Consider the following 16,834-nt stretch of genomic DNA (forward strand, 5'->3'; position numbering starts at 1 on the left):
TGTGCCACACTTCCTTCTCCCAGAAGTAGTTGAATATTCGTTTAGTGAATATATTTACACCAAGAATGAGCAAAGATAAAACTCAAAACAGTATTTTCTACTACGGACAAACATTGTATTGAACGTTGGCAAAGAAGATTATTACTAATACAAACTTATTTAGAATGACAGCTTAAGGGAACTATTCAGTATTATATTCTACACAATGTAGGGGTACCGAAATAATGCAGTGTAGGGGTTTGGTGCAAAATGTAAGGGAAGTAATGAAACATCCGTGTCATCACAAAATACATTTGCGCACATACCTGAAAGCCTAATGAAAAGCTCTAAGCTCTGCAATGGGTAGTACTAACATCTCATGGCAAACAAACACCTTGATCATGATCTTGGTGTCAGCTGGTTGTAGTGCGTGTTATGTGTGCAACAGCTGGTCTTGAGAAGAGTGTTAAGACTGTAGCGCCACCTCTGCACACTGTGAAACAACGTGTGAATGACCAATGTCCCTCTAGCTTTTCACAGTATGAAATAACATCTTTGCAAACATGTATAAATAAAACAGTATTTTATACTGGGAGTCAACCGGATGAGACTGCGTTGTTTTTAATGGACTAGCCTACTATTCTGTGGATGCAGGCTCCAACCTTCATCTGGCCGTCCCTGATTTATGTTTCCGTGGTCTCGCTGAATTACTTCAAGCCAGTGCCGACATCGTTCATACTACAAAGTCACGGCCGACTATCTATATAGGTCGCCTTAGGGATTTAGAATGATCAGAGGCGCTGTACAACTTCCTTAGAGATTACTGCCATTGGCGACATGCTTTTTTAACATGCCCAGGAAAGAAGCTAACGAAGACAATAACAAAAGGCTGTCCGAGGGGATCAGCGTGTGGTCTAGAGTTATTTTATGTAGCACTGGAGCCCATAATACAGTCAGCATTTGCAGCTGACGTGCTGTTCTTCTCAAGTGATGTCTCCAGAAGAATTACAGAAGACAAATATAATGCAACCCTCCACGAACTTGAGGGCTGGTGTCGAAGTGTTGGATTGTCACTAGCACGTCACAAAAGAAAGTAGCCTACTTCCTACTAAAAGGAAGCCTAGTAAGAAGCCCTAAAAAAATAAAATGATGTAACGATTAGGAGAAGTGCAGTAAGGAGATGTCTAGGGCATTTCTGGACGAACGTCGTACATGAATAAAATTATAACTATTGCAAAGAGGCAATTTCGACTTCCATTCAAGACAATCAGAAAATACCTCCAATCCATATTAGGGTCAGTCATAGGATATGGTGCAAGAGTTTGGGCTCATAGATTGCAGCTAGTGAAGCCAGCCTCATTAGTGAGAATAGTTTAACGGGGAATGCTACTAAGATTAACGGGCGCCTACTGCACTACCCCGAATAATGCTTTGTTAGTGATTCTAGGAATGTGCCCGCTGGACCAGGAAAATAGGTCAAGGGGCGGGCGGCTTTTACTGGTTGAAGAAAGGCATCAAATTCAAGTATGAAGCGTGCTTGGAACTGAGCGAGGCCAGTTCGCAAACAGTAAAAAGATTGCATATGATAACTGTGGCAAAATGAATGGGCCAATTCAGGCACAGGCAGGAGAACATACGAATTTCTTCCTAACATCAGGGAGATATTAAAAAGGAGATTTCTTAACCCACATTCTTGACTGATACATTACCTGACTGGCCATGGTCCACATGTTACGTATCTATACAAAATCAAAAGACACATGAACGATAGCTAGGGCTGTGTGGGCGCACCAGAACACACGCCGTGGGACTGTGCGCTGTGTGAAGATACGGCGGGTAGTGGACGTCACGTGTTAAGCATGCTGGATCCTAAAGCAGCAGTAAGGAGCGAGTCGAGCTGCCGCATCTTGGACGATACTGCAGCCGCAGCGTCCAGGAAGGCCAAGGAAGACTTCACGAGGAGTTCAACCATAAATCATCAAGCTGCCATCGAATCTGGGAAACATACTATGCAGATGGAGGAAAGATGACTGAGGTCGGCGACCACCGAATGAAATAGTGTCCCAAGAATCTACATTGCCTTGGTGCGTACGACCATGAAAGTATGGACTTGTAACATTGATGGGTGGAATTACTAGCTACAGTGGAAAAGCTACTCACTTCCTGCCCGATGCCTGAGGAATCAGGCAGACAATGGCTGTTGACCGGGATGGTATGAGGGCGGATCCTGTTGTGGAAACAGTCATCTACAAGCTAAATGCACCAGAATAAATGAACTGGTTAAGGGTTTCATTGTACTTTTGTAGTAGTAAAAGCAGTTGTAGTATTTTAAAAAGTAAGTATCAGAAATAAACAGTTAATATATAAATTTATTACTGTCCAAGGAAATGTGATTTGTAGGGCCTATTTTAGCTTTTCAGATAAAAGGCTGTAATTATCAAGAATAAATAAATACCTGACCCATCCTTGTCAAACTATACCTGTATGTATGTAAATGTCTGGATATATGAAGTAGATATTTTTATTTTCTAACTTTCATACTACGACCGTCTAATATCAGTGTAAAGTGATCCACGGATGAATTAAACTGCAAATAATACAAGTTTGAATGATTGTGCTCTGTCGGGAGGAAGACTGAGTAAGAGGCATAATAGTTTTTATCATCTACCTTTCAATTGGTCTGATTCAGTCCTTCATCTTTCTCTATCTTTTGCTAATGTTTTCATCTCTATTAAACTCCCACACCCAAAATACTCTATAATCTATGTAATTGGTTCTGCATATCTCATCCTTTGTTTGCGACCACTAGTTTTCCATTGTAATGTTGCTTCCAAACCCAAAATACTCGTAACTACAGCTGAAGACCGTGGCAGATAAACCACTAACCTGTCCCTTCTTCTGGAAGGATTTTTCCATGTACTACTTTCCTCACATGTTATTTTCAGTACTTCTTTAATTCGTACATTGTAAGTCTTCTTAATTTTTGACACTGTTCCACAGTACCATTTTTCAAACGCTTCCAGTTCTTTCTTCTCTTGGTTTCCTATCGTCCAAATGGCTCTGAACACAATGGAACTTAACATCTGAGGTCATCAGTCCCCTGTAACTTAGAACTACTTAAATCTAACTAACCTAAGGACATCACACACACATCCACACCCGAGGCAGGATTCGAACCTGCGACCGTATCGGTCGCGCGGTTTCAGACAGAAGCGCCTAGAACCGCTCGGCCATATCGTCCACTTTTTACTTCCAAGAAGATACTGAAGTACACTTTCATCATCTGTGCCAAGCTACTCCTGATATCTTTCTTTCTTCCTTTCCTCCCTGATAGCGGGCTTTTTTCTCTATCTCCTCTTCTGTATAGTTTCCAGTTTTGGTGTACACATGTCGTTATTCCCCTATCTTCTACACTTCATCGTAATTCTTCCAGTATTATAGCACAGGTTATTTAAGTACATGATAATTAAAGCTTTGCTGCGCACATCTGATAAGGATTCAGTCAGGAGAAATGGTTCGATAAGCATATTCAAGTTACTGTTTTTAACAGCCTTCGAACGACCAATTGAAATGGGAACAGATAGCTAATTTTATTCCCTTAATACAAAAGTTTTCCTTTCCACAAATTAGAAATAGTCTCATTATTTCAGAATTAAAGAGAAAAGGCTTGTCTTCACCATGACAACTGTACTCCAACACGGAACACAAATCACAGGATGTCACATCTCCAATACGTATGCTGTACTCTACAACAGAAAATGGGGGGGGGGGGGGGCTACCCGTAAACCTTTTTGTTCTCTGTTCTTCATAAATTTAACCGACACTATAGAATCCCAGACTTGCCCTTCTCCACCTGATACGTGTAAAGATACATTGCCAGTTGTTTTTTCCTGTTTTGATAACAGCTTCATGAAGACAAGTGCATTTTCTGTTACTAGCTTTTCAGTAATAATGTGCTGGAGATGTAGAGCACAGAGATGGGAGATTATTTCGCTGAATCGCCAATAGATGCGTTCTCACTGACATTACGTGGACAAGGAGCGGCGTTGGCGCCAAAGAACCAGCGATAAATTATGGATCCCTTTACACATTTTGACGGATTTCATATGCGTAAGTGCCTCCTTAAAAATTCCCTTTATTTTGCGATCTGACTCTGTGTTAGCGAGGGACGGAAAGTACTCCGAAAATTTACTCCGTCAGAAATATTTAACATTCCAAATGCACCTCCCTCGTCCCAGTGCTAATGAGCATAATATAGTCGTAATCTACACTGTACTGTCCTTTTATGGTTTTCGCAGCGACATCGGCTTATGGTTTGTTAATTTGTAATATGGTCAAAGGGTCATTTGTACGTATTTATTGAAATGACGTGTAGTGAGTGAGGTTACGGGCTATGTGTACACTATTTATTTATAAGTAACTTTACAGGACGTTGTCTTACTAACAGTGAACATATTATTATTTAATTCTAATCATACCAGGAGTTATACATTGAAATTCCGTTTTTTAGTTACCCGTGCTGACAGTTTTTACGTCAAAACATCATTCGTGGAACAGAAGCTCTCATCCAGAAGAAATGATTTTAGACCAGATTTAAATTTTGCAATGCTACTTTACGTCACTGGATGAACGATCAAAGGTTGTCGTGGCAGCACATTGATCTCCATCACAAACCATCGACGGGACTGGTAAGAGTGAAAAGGTCCTTTTTCGCACTGTTGTAGGTGCATTAATGTTTATTTTTCTGTGTAATGAATTTTTTATGATGAGTTTCATTAGCGAGTGTATCCGTTATGAAGGAATGGATAAAATGTCTAATCCTTTCAACTATTCGCTTCAGTGGAATCATTACTTTGTTTATAAGTATAACACTAATGATATACACTCCTGGAAATGGAAAAAAGAACACATTGACACCGGTGTGTCAGACCCACCATACTTGCTCCGGGCACTGCGAGAGGGCTGTACAAGCAATGATCACACGCACGGCACAGCGGACACACCAGGAACCGCGGTGTTGGCCGTCGAATGGCGCTAGCTGCGCAGCATTTGTGCACCGCCGCCGTCAGTGTCAGCCAGTTTGCCGTGGCATACGGAGCTCCATCGCAGTCTTTAACACTGGTAGCATGCCGCGGCAGCGTGGACGTGAACCGTATGTGCAGTTGACGGACTTTGAGCGAGGGCTTACAGTGGGCATGCGGGAGGCCGGGTGGACGTACCGCTGAATTGCTCAACACGTGGGGCGTGAGGTCTCCACAGTACATCGATGTTGTCGCCAGTGGTCGGCGGAAGATGCACGTGCCCGTCGACCTGCGACCGGACCGCAGCGACGCACGGATGCACGCCAAGACCGTAGGATCCTACGCAGTGCCGTAGGGGACCGCACCGCCACTTCCCAGCAAATTAGGGACACTGTTGCTCCTGGGGTATCGGCGAGGACCATTCGCAACCGTCTCCATGAAGCTGGGCTACGGTCCCGCACACCGTTAGGCCGTCTTCCGCTCACGCCCCAACATCGTGCAGCCCGCCTCCAGTGGTGTCGCGACAGGCGTGAATGGAGGGACGGCAACATTCACTGACACACGTACCATTAAACAACCTGAATGTGCCTATCAAGAGCACACCTACTCCAGCATCGAATGTTATAACTACCACGAAGCCTAATGTTTACATTCATCGTACGTCTGCTGGATTCTTTCTGGTCATAGATGCGCAACGTTTTCAGTTACTACATCTTTCAAACAGTCTTCAAGGTAAAGTGGAATTCCAGATTACATTTTATGTGGAACTTCCTGCAAACTGGAGGATGAGGATCAGTTTTACAATCTTTGTGTTATTGAAGAATAATTTAGTTCTGAGAAACATATTCCTCAACTGTGGTGTCACCGCCAGACACCACACTTGCTAGGTGGTAGCTTTAAATCGGCCGCGGTCCATTAGTATACGCCGGACCCGCGTGTCGCCGCTATCAGTGATAGCAGACCGAGCGCCGCCACACGGCAGGTCTAGAGAGACTTACTAGCACTCGCCCCAGTTGTACGGATGACTTTGCTAGCGACTACACGGACGGAGACTCTCTCATTTGCCGAGAATATAGATAGCATAGCCTTCAGCTAAGTCAATGGCTACGACCTAGCAAGCCGCCATTTATCCTTTGTTATGTATCTACTGAAGCATGTACAGTAACAAGACCAATGTTCACCAATTGTGGATTAAAGTTAAGTATTCCAGAAGCTACGTACTTTTCTTTATAGCATTCATTACGTATCCTGTTTCAGACCTCACGCCAGCCTGCGTGAGTTTAAGCGCGTGCCTTTCGGTTACCCGTCACTGTGGACTGGCTGTCTTGTCAGTCCACAACATCAACTGATTAAACAACAAGGTTCCGCAACATCTGTTCCTCGTTCACTTAGTAATTTTGGAAACAACTAATCAACATCTAACATTTTAAATCCACTCCTGGAAATTGAAATAAGAACACCGTGAATTCATTGTCCCAGGAAGGGGAAACTTTATTGACACATTCCTGGGGTCAGATACATCACATGATCACACTGACAGAACCACAGGCACATAGACACAGGCAACAGAGCATGCACAATGTCGGCACTAGTACAGTGTATATCCACCTTTCGCAGCAATGCAGGCTGCTATTCTCCCATGGAGACGATCGTAGAGATGCTGGATGTAGTCCTGTGGAACGGCTTGGCATGCCATTTCCACCTGGCGCCTCAGTTGGACCAGCGTTCGCGCTGGACGTGCAGACCGCGTGAGACGACGCTTCATCCAGTCCCAAACATGCTCAATGGGGGACAGATCCGGAGATCTTGCTGGCCAGGGTAGTTGACTTACACCTTCTAGAGCACGTTGGGTGGCGCGGGATACATGCGGACGTGCATTGTCCTGTTGGAACAGCAAGTTCCCTTGCCGGTCTAGGAATGGTAGAACGATGGGTTCGATGACGGTTTGGATGTGCCGTGCACTATTCAGTGTCCTCTCGACGATCACCAGTGGTGTACGGCCAGTGTAGGAGATCGCTCCCCACACCATGATGCCGGGTGTTGGCCCTGTGTGCCTCGGTCGTATGCAGTCCTGATTGTGGCGCTCACCTGCACGGCGCCAAACACGCATACGACCATCATTGGCACCAAGGCAGAAGCGACTCTCATCGCTGAAGACGACACGTCTCCATTCGTCCCTCCATTCACGCCTGTCGCGACACCACTGGAGGCGGGCTGCACGATGTTGGGGCGTGAGGGGAAGACGGCCTAACGGTGTGCGGGACCGTAGCCCAGCTTCATGGAGACGGTTGCGAATGGTCCTCGCCGATACCCCAGGAACAACAGTGTCCCTAATTTGCTGGGAGGTGGCGGTGCGGTCTCCTACGGCACTGCGTAGGATCCTACGGTCTTGGCGTGCATCCGTGCGTCGCTGCGGTCCGGTCCCAGGTCGACGGGCACGTGCACCTTCCGCCGACCACTGGCGACAACATCGATGTACTGTGGACACCTCACGCCCCATGTGTTGAGCAATTCGGCGGTACGTCCACCCGGCCTTCCGCATGCCCACTATATGCCCTCGCTCAAAGTCCGTCAACTGCACATACGGTTCACGTCCACGCTGTCGCGGCATGCTACCAGTGTCAAAGACTGCGATGGAGCTCCGTATGCCACGGCAAACTGGCTGACACTGACGGCGGCGGTGCACAAATGCTGCGCAGCTAGCGCCATTCGACGGCCAACACCGCGGTTCCTGGTGTGTCCGCTGTGCCGTGCGTGTGATCATTGCTTGTACAGCCCTCTCGCAGTGTCCGGAGCAAGTATGGTGGGTCTGACACACCGGTGTCAATGTGTTCTTTTTTCCATTTCCAGGAGTGTATATGCCATTGCACAGTTGGCAAATTATTCACATCAGGACAGAATTTTTGTTAAGTAACAAACAGGGCCAAAATGAGTAAAGTTATCTAGAATGACAATTTTATGCCATTGCACTACGGCTGAGTTGAATATATGTTTCATTATCGGCTAAACGGGAAGGAGTGCACGAGGTAAGTCCACAGACGCAGTCAGATGCAGGTTGATGACTTTCATTTATTTTTACCACTAAACTTTCATGCAGTCAGATGTGTATTTTGATTAATTTTCCAACAATATTTTCATGCAGTCAGATAAAGTTCAGTTCAGTTAAATACGCAGTCAGATGCAAGTTTTATTAAAGACTAAAGCAGTCACATGCAGTTCAGCCTAGTTTAAATAGAGAAGTTTTATTAACAACACTTTCAAAGTTCAGTAGCTAACTAGTACTAGTGACGTTGTATGCTAGCATAGTTGTGCACCGTACGAGTATAATGATATCTGCCTGTGCATCTCATAGGAATCATAACGTTGTTTAAAAGTATTTGCCACGGTGAATGTTGGAGTAGATGTGCACTTGATAAGTATGAGGAGGTCGCTTGCTGGTACTTTGCACAGTGGACACCAGAACAGATGTGCAGGTGATAGTGAGATGGTTTACTGTACCTTGTTAGAATAGATGTGGCGCAGCCCAGCTTGTGACACGTATAATGAACTTGCTCACTCGAACTTGTTGCATTGGGTGTCTGTGCAGCAGTGCACACGAGGCAGATTTATTGGTACTTGTGACAGTGGGTGCACGTGTAGCTGTGTGCGTAATGGATGTAATCAGATGGCTTACTGGTGCCTGTGGCAGTGGACGGTGGTGTAGCTGCGTGCGAGGTAAGTACAGAGGGGCCACTCACTGGTACTTGTCGCAGTGGATGCTCTTGTAGCCGAGCTCGCAGTCGGGGTCCTCCTTCCAGCGGAACACGTCCGCGTTGACGGAGGCCAGCATGAAGCCGACGTCGTAGTTGAAGCCCACAGCGCCGCACCGGATGGCCTCCAGCGAGGCGGGGCCGCACTGGTAGGAGCCGCTCGAGTCGTCCGCGTCTGCAGGCACAGCCGTCATGCATTGATAAAAAACCCAGGCCGACAACAGCCACACCCGTAAATCAGCTGATACTGAAGATGAGTGTGTTGTTGCCTCAGTAACGTTACGCAAAACAATCCCAAGCAGACTATGGCTACTGGAAGCTACTTCCATCATTTGTACGTTTCAGTCTGGTGCGTGAACCGATGTCGGATGGTAGCAATACAGGGTGTTACAAAATGGTACGGCCAAACTTTCAGGAAATATTCCTCACATACAAATAAAGAAAATATGTCATGTGGACACATAAATGCTTGATTTCCATCTTAGAGCTCGTTTTAGTTTCGTCAGTATGTGCTGTACTTCCTCGATTCACCGCTAGTTGGCCCAATTGACTTCGGTTGCTTGTGTTGACATGCGACTCATTGCTCTACAGTACTAGCATCAAGCACATCAGTACGTAGCATCAACAGGTTAGCGTTCATCACGAACGTGGTTTTGCAGTCAATGCAATGTTTACAAATGCGGAGTTGGCAGATGCCCATTTGATTTATGGATTACCTCGGGGCAATAGCCGTGGCGCGGTACGTTTGTATCGAGACAGATTTCCAGAACGAAGGTGTCCCGACAGGAAGACTTTCGAAGCAATTGATCGGCGTCTTAGGGAGCACGGAACATTTCAGCCTATGACTCGCGACTGGGGAAGACCTAGAACGACGAGGACATCTGCAATGGACGAGACAATTCTTCGTGCAGTTGACAATAACCCTATTGTCAGCGTCAGAGAAGTTGCTGCTGTACAAGGTAACGTTGACTACATCACTGTATGGAGAGTGCTACGGGTGAACCAGTCGTTTCCGTACCATGTACAGCGTGTGCAGGCACTATCAGCAGCTGATTGGCCTCCACGGGTACAATTCTGCGAATGGTTCATCCAGCAATGTGTCAATCCTCATTTCAGTGCAAATGTTCTCTTTACGGATGAGGCTTCATTACAACGTGATCAAATTGTAAATTTTCACAGTCAACATGTGTGGGCTGACGAGAATCCGCACGCAATTGTGCAATCACGTCATCAACACAGATTTTCTGTGAACGTTTGGGCAGGCATTGTTGGTGATGTCTTGATTGGGCCCCATGTTCTTCCACCTACGCTCAGTGGAGCACGTTATCATAATTTTATACGAGATACTCTACCTGTGCTGCTAGAACATGTGCCTTTACAAGTACGACACAACATGTGGTTCATGCACGATGGAGCTCCTGCACATTTCAGTCGAACTGTTCGTACGCTTCTCAACAACAGATTCGGTGACCGATGGATTGGTAGAGGCGGACCAATTCTGTGGCCTCCACGCTCTCCTGACCTCAACCCTCTTGACTTTCATTTACGGGGGCATTTGAAAGCTCTTGTCTACGCAACCCCGGTACCAAATGTAGAGACTCTTCGTGCTCGTATTGTGGGCGGCTGTGATACAATACGCCATTCTCCAGGGCTGCATCAGCGCATCAGGGATTCCATGCGACGGAGGGTGGATGCATGTATCCGCGCTAACGGAGGACATTTTGAACATTTCCTGTAACAAAGTGTTTGAAGTCACGCTGGTACGTTCTGTTGCTGTGTGTTTCCATTCCATGATTAATTTGATTTGAAGAGAAGTAATAAAATGCGCTCTAACATGGAAAGTAAGCGTTTCCGGACACATGTCCACATGACATATTTTCTTTCTTTGTGTGTGAGGAATGTTTCCTGAAAGTTTGGCAGTACCTTTTTGTAACACTCTGTATATTGGTAAAAGACAGCAACGACAGGTGGACATCAGGCAGAGCCCTCACAGAGACAACCAGTCGCTGAATTTCGGCACGCTCTCTCTGACGTGCTGAAAACATTTGAGAGGTATCAGTTTTGCTAAATCTATAGAGCAATACCTAAATCGTATTGTCAACTTTTTATTAAGAAAACAGAAATAAACCACCAACGGTAACACCTTCTTCAAAACCAAAAACCAATAACGATCCCTTCTACGAGTCAAGCAAATAACAGATAATTCCTATAATCAGAGTTCCCTTCGACTCTATACCCGCACAACTGTTCCATGTCGAAGTCGGCTGTTAGCAGCTGCTAGATAGCCCAACGCAGCGGAAGCGACGTATCACAGTCGTTGCGGAGGAGAGGACGGTCGAGGTGGCACACCGCTGGACTGGACGATCTTCTCCTCACTCGGCGAGTCGAGAACTGCCTGCTGAACGGCCGGGCGCAGGCTTATCTAGGCCCGGGCGGAGAGGTATTTACGGGACTATTTGCACATACGTGATCGCCAGAAACAGTTCGTTGATTGTCGCGCCCCCTTCCTCTGCTACTGGTTTATGGTCTCTGCTGGACGTTGGCCGCAGCTACGTGTTTGTTGTCAACTGTAGTACTTGCAACCCGCATCGCTGGTCTGTCTGCAGTGTTGCCTCTGCAGTAGGCGTCTGTGGTGGCTGCAGCACATTTAATGGAGACTGATTCGAGCTTGCATCGGTACGTGCTCTTTGCGTTCCGTAGTGCTACATATGTGCTTAACAAACATTATTATCAGGTGTAAACAGACAGAATGGGGCCATGGGGGAGAGGGGGGGGGGCGAGAGACTGATGGATAAAATGTGCTCACAAGTACCTCCATTTTCACAGCTTCCTCTTTTCTGTTTTATGTACTATTGCGGCGTAGCGCCGTATAACGATCCTGCCTTGGAGGCGGTTAAGTGGGAGATGTGTCTCAGAGCTGGAGAGTGACAGATGGTGACGCGAGACTGGACGCGCACGTAGTTTATGTATCAGCCGATAGAGGGCAATATTGGATAGGGGGACTGTGATTTTAGTTTCGGTTGTGCCCACTAGAGCGCACTACAGTAATAGAATGTTTTTCATCAACTGTTCTAGTATTTTCATAAAGTGTTATTATGTGTTTTTGTGTATGTAAAATGTTATAATTGTGTTTTAGCAGTATGAATGATGCGTGAGTGTGGTTTAAGGTTAGTATGAAGATAATTGTTTAACGAGTTATGTAGTAGGACTGAGTGTGGGAACATTTCGAAGAAGTATGGATATGGGCAAAGGGGATTTTTGTAGACTAGATTTGTAAAGTAAGTTTATGGTAAAAGGGAAAGTTAATTCAGATATAAATAACAAGTAAATAACTTTACGCATGAGCAAAACTTCAGAATATTAGATAATTACGTCGGTAAAAGGTGCAGTCGTTAGGTTTACTATTTTGCCATTGGTTATTGATGAAAAGCGCGGATTGACGCGGGAGAATGTTGTTTTGCTATTGGGTGTTGAGTAAACTGACCAATGGTAAAGCAATATTCTTTGCGCGTTTTTCTCTGCTGGTAGAGAAGACTGCTATTGGCTGTTGAGTAAACTGACCAATGGTAAAGCAATATTCTTCGTGCGTTTTTCTCTGCTGGTAGAGAAGACTTACAGTGCTCGAGAGAAGAGTCGAAACCTGCCGATGAAACAGATCGGACGTGTGTAGTAGTAGTTCCGATGGAAACGATAAGTTGCCGGATCTAACATTGTTTCATACATCAAAAGTGTGGTAAAATGACGGCATAATTATTCCGATGTGTATGTAGAAATTTCGGAATGTTTAAGTGAATTTTGTGACGAGATAAGATATATATTCCGCGTGGCGCATTGAGCAGGTCGGTGGCTAAAAAACTGTGATTGCACTTGGTACCGACCGACTTAATATTTTGCGTGCATTATCGATCTAAAGCAATCAGTATTTTTGTAGCTATTACGTTTTCGGGAAATGCAACACCATAAACTTGCTAACGTGAGTGACAGGGATTGTGAGTAACTGTGTTAAAACTAGCACGGGTTTGGCAGTGATACTTGTTCACCTAAGTTTCAGAATATATTAATTGAGGACAAAATTTCCGACCTTTCATTTCATATGAAAACTTTCTCCCGAAACGTAGATTAGTGACTTTAATTGCAGCCTGGTTCACGTCGAAGTACGGTAGGTTTCACTCTGCTTCCCTACTGATTATCTGCTGAGACAATGTTCACAGGTAGGGGCAGGTCCGTCGTAAAGGGACGGAAAGAACCGTGCCGCCACACTATGACGATCTATTATCCATGGCTATATAGAGAAGCCATCGAAATATATAAACATGGAGATAATTTTAACAGAAAAGAAGAAGCTGTGAAATTCAGCGATATATGGAGAGTGGCGCTGTAGAATCGATGAGAAGTTTTTACCTTTGACGTACTATGATGGATAGTTATATCTTAACCTTGACAAGATTTATCTGTGCTATCACGTGAAATCCAGACGACGTCCACTTTCCACGGTATTGAGGCCGTTCTTCGACGTCCGACTCGTCAGTCGGCAAGACTCAGCACAATCAGGAGGACCTCCGAAGATGTCCAACGTATCTTTGGACGAAACGTCAGGTATAGAAGAGTTCCATGGACCACGGTCATACAACCCGGAAGAATTCTCGGCAGCTGAAACATCCGGTCGTGAAAGCCTTCATTGAGTGACGAAGATATTTAATGTTGAAATTATTCTGCGAAGAGTCAAGAAAATTATTGCTTTCCCCTACACACGTCCGACAAAATGATCACAATGAAGAAATCCGGCAACTGTAGCTAATACAGAGCTTTATGTAGAGTCATCCTTCCTTTGCGCCATTCGTGAATGGAAACGTGAACGCGGGAAAGATAGTGATCTGAAAGTACACTCCGCCACACACCGCCAGAAATCTTGTAGGGTATAGATGTAGATGTATGTGCAAAAGTGTTGTTGGCAAGATACCTAGATATTGTATGTATATGTCGTCATTTTCAGTTTGGTGTGTTTTTAATGTTGGAATTCAAGTATTTCGCATTGTCTAGTACAACATTTTTATAGTTTTCATAGGTATTAATGTAACAATGATTCTGGCATTACAATATCTTCTGATGGGAGCAATCATACTACAGAGCTCGTTGGACGGGTATACATTAACTGTCGGCTTTTCGAAGTAGTGTATAAGAAGGATGAGCTTATGTACTCAGCGTGGATGACTGGATTACTCATTCTACACGTTATAGAAGATGTTCGGATGGTCTTTTAGGGAACAGAGTGCAGCCGGCTGCAGACTGTGGGGTGCATTGGAACGAAAGGCGTGTCTCATCTGGGAGGACGAGAAATGCGAGAGTTCTCTGCAGAATACGGAAGGAGAGAAATACAGGGTGTAACAGGTATAACTGCAGATACTATTATATGTGGTACTCTAATATCTACACACATCAATGTGTTGGTTGTTCTTCTCTACATCGAACAGTCTCCCCTCGAACATCTCACACACTTTACGATCTGGTGTTTTCTGCACGGCCGTAACGGCACCAATAAATGGACTACGCCGTCAATATAGGCTAACCGTTCTGCATCCATGTGTTACAATTCAGCATCTGACCTGCTGCCCAGGGGATAATAAGCGTTAATGTCTTGCTTTTGCAACCTGAACTTGGAGGTACTAACCGCCCTAAAAATATACTACTCCTAACAGGTATAATTGTAGACTCTTCTCAGTCACCATTATAAATATCTGCACTTATCCCTGTTGCACCCCATTTATAGAAAACACTGAGTGAAAGCACCACTGCCGGTGGGAGTGGTAGAGCGGTTCTAGGCGCTACAGTCTGGAACCGCGCGACCGCTATGGTCGCAGCTTCGAATCCTGCCTCGGGCATGGATGTGTGTGATGTCCTTAGGTTAGTTAGGTTTAAGTAGTTCTAAGTTCTACGGGACTGATAACCTCAGAAGTTAAGTCCCATAGTGCTCAGAGCCATTTGAACCATTTGAAAGCAGCACTGATTTGGCGTGCTCTCTTAGCTACCGTATGCAGGGCGGATTTCTTCTGTTTTGGATGATTCTTACAGGTGGCCCCATGGACCTGTCAGTACTGGCAGCCTAAAAAATTCATGTGGCCAAGTGAGTCATCAGGTTTTTTATACGCTTCGATGGTGAGGAAGTGGAGGAGCGAGGAAAAGAGAAGGCAAAATGGATGCTCACCGTTTAATGGACAGATAACACATGATTAGGTTTCTGGTGGAAGCGGCGAAGGAAGCTGTATGCTGAAAGCATTGAATAGAAGAAGGTAGAATATGATATGACAAATGTTAAGTTATCAGGCGGTAACTTCGTTGCTACCACACGGTGTCGTAAACGGGAAAAAACTGCAGGAAGAGGCAGAAAGTGGCTTATACCTAATAAATTATTGCGGGTGTTGGGTGTAAACGCTACTCTGAAATGAAGAGCTGTAAGTGAGGAAACACACGAATTTCCGAATGCTATTGTGTCATCCTATTGCTTAAAACTCCATGTAAAGTTACAGCAGTTATTTTCTTTTTCTTTCTTGCTGTGGGGCACTTACCGTTACAGAACGCCCCTCTGATCCGGCAGCGCACAGTTAATTTCTAAACTGTAAGTCAGCGAGAGTCACTATTGCTGGCAAGTATGTGAAAACTGGCCTGACCCCGCGCCAGAAACCTCCGACGCCCTCTGGAATGTTGTTCTGGCTGCCTGGAAAAAAATGGCAAAACTAGATCTCTATTCCGCAGATCTATCAACGCCTGTTCCTCGCAGGATAGTGGAAGGTTTTTGTACGGGATATCACATGGTACACAAACCGCATACTGTGCCTTTTGAGGGACGGAAACATCTTATTAAGAACCGCAAACTGTTTGCTGTGCTAATTTGGTGTTTTTCCAGATAAAATAAATCATTTGAGTAAAATAAGAATAAATACAAAAAGTCGAATGTGATCAGAATCCCGAAATCAACGCAGTTGCCTGCGCTACCGAACGATGAAGTCGGAATAGCAAATGCGGCGATATTCAGGCATTTCTTATTGTTATTCCGCCCTTGACTTCACGTCTCGCCGGCCGCGGTGGTCTCGCGCTTCTAGGCGCTCAGTCCGGAGCCGCGCAGCTGCTACGGTCGCAGGTTCGAATCCTGCCTCGGGCATGGATGTGTGTGATGTCCTTAAGTTAGTTAGGTTTAAGTAGTTCTAAGTTCTAGGGGACTCATGACCACAGATGTTAAGTCCCATAGTGCTCAGAGCCATTTGAACCATTTTTTTTCACGTCTCGACTTGAAGTGCCTTTGCCATGTCTCAAATCTTGTGTATGACACTGAATTGATTTTGGATATGTGCTTCGAACTGAGTGTCAGTAAGGCATAACACCCACAACTGCATTCATAATTACAAGAGTTCTTTACGTTATGAGCAGTGCTGTGAAGACAGTTTATTGTGATTGGATCCTGTTTAACACGGCGCGCAATTTAGATTTCAGCCACCGCAACTTTCTGAGCTGTCAGATATACACATATTGAACATGAAAATAAATTGCTTGATACAAATTGTAATGGTACTTGAATTACGTAACCATTACGGCACCTCACCTGAACCTCTCGATATCAGTAATACTCTTACTGTGTTTCTGTAAAATAGTTGACGTATTTCTGAGACAACATTCAGATTTGATTTCATTAATGTAGAGGTACTTTGATACAGCGATGTGTTTATATTGCAATGATATTATTCGTATATGTATTCTTTCTTTTATCACTATGATCTTTGACGTTTTTGTAACTCTGATTTTTGGGCGCGTAGGCGATTATTAGAGTTAGTTGTTAGAGAGTCGGACCTTGAGAAAGTCAAGGTTTGGACGTCATGTTGGAAAGACGCGTATTGTAGTCAGCTTATAAAATGTGAACTTTAACAGTGAGGAAGATGTTTTCAAGTATGTTTTGTATTGTGAAGTGATGTTTTGTGTGTTACGTGATATTGCAGCAAAAGCAATTGAAAGGAGGTGTAACTTAAATTCGGTGTGCTGATTACTTTTTTACATCACCGTTGTCCTGCAAAAGTGTAATCTTCAAGAATGGTTTGT

At 44.8% G+C, this 16,834-nt stretch overlaps 1 protein-coding gene across 1 annotated transcript in view; it reads right to left on the reverse strand.

Annotated features, from left to right (window-relative positions):
* Positions 1-16,834, reverse strand: part of LOC124621937 (hemocyte protein-glutamine gamma-glutamyltransferase-like) — a 358,656-nt gene that overhangs the window by 122,782 nt on the left and 219,040 nt on the right. The window contains exon 8 of the mRNA XM_047147447.1: positions 8,738-8,924. Within this exon, the coding sequence (XP_047003403.1) occupies positions 8,738-8,924 (187 nt within the window). The remainder of the gene's footprint in view (positions 1-8,737; positions 8,925-16,834) is intronic.

The sequence above is a fragment of the Schistocerca americana genome, chromosome 7 (genome assembly GCF_021461395.2).
Source record: "Schistocerca americana isolate TAMUIC-IGC-003095 chromosome 7, iqSchAmer2.1, whole genome shotgun sequence".
Lineage (NCBI taxonomy): Eukaryota > Metazoa > Arthropoda > Insecta > Orthoptera > Acrididae > Schistocerca > Schistocerca americana.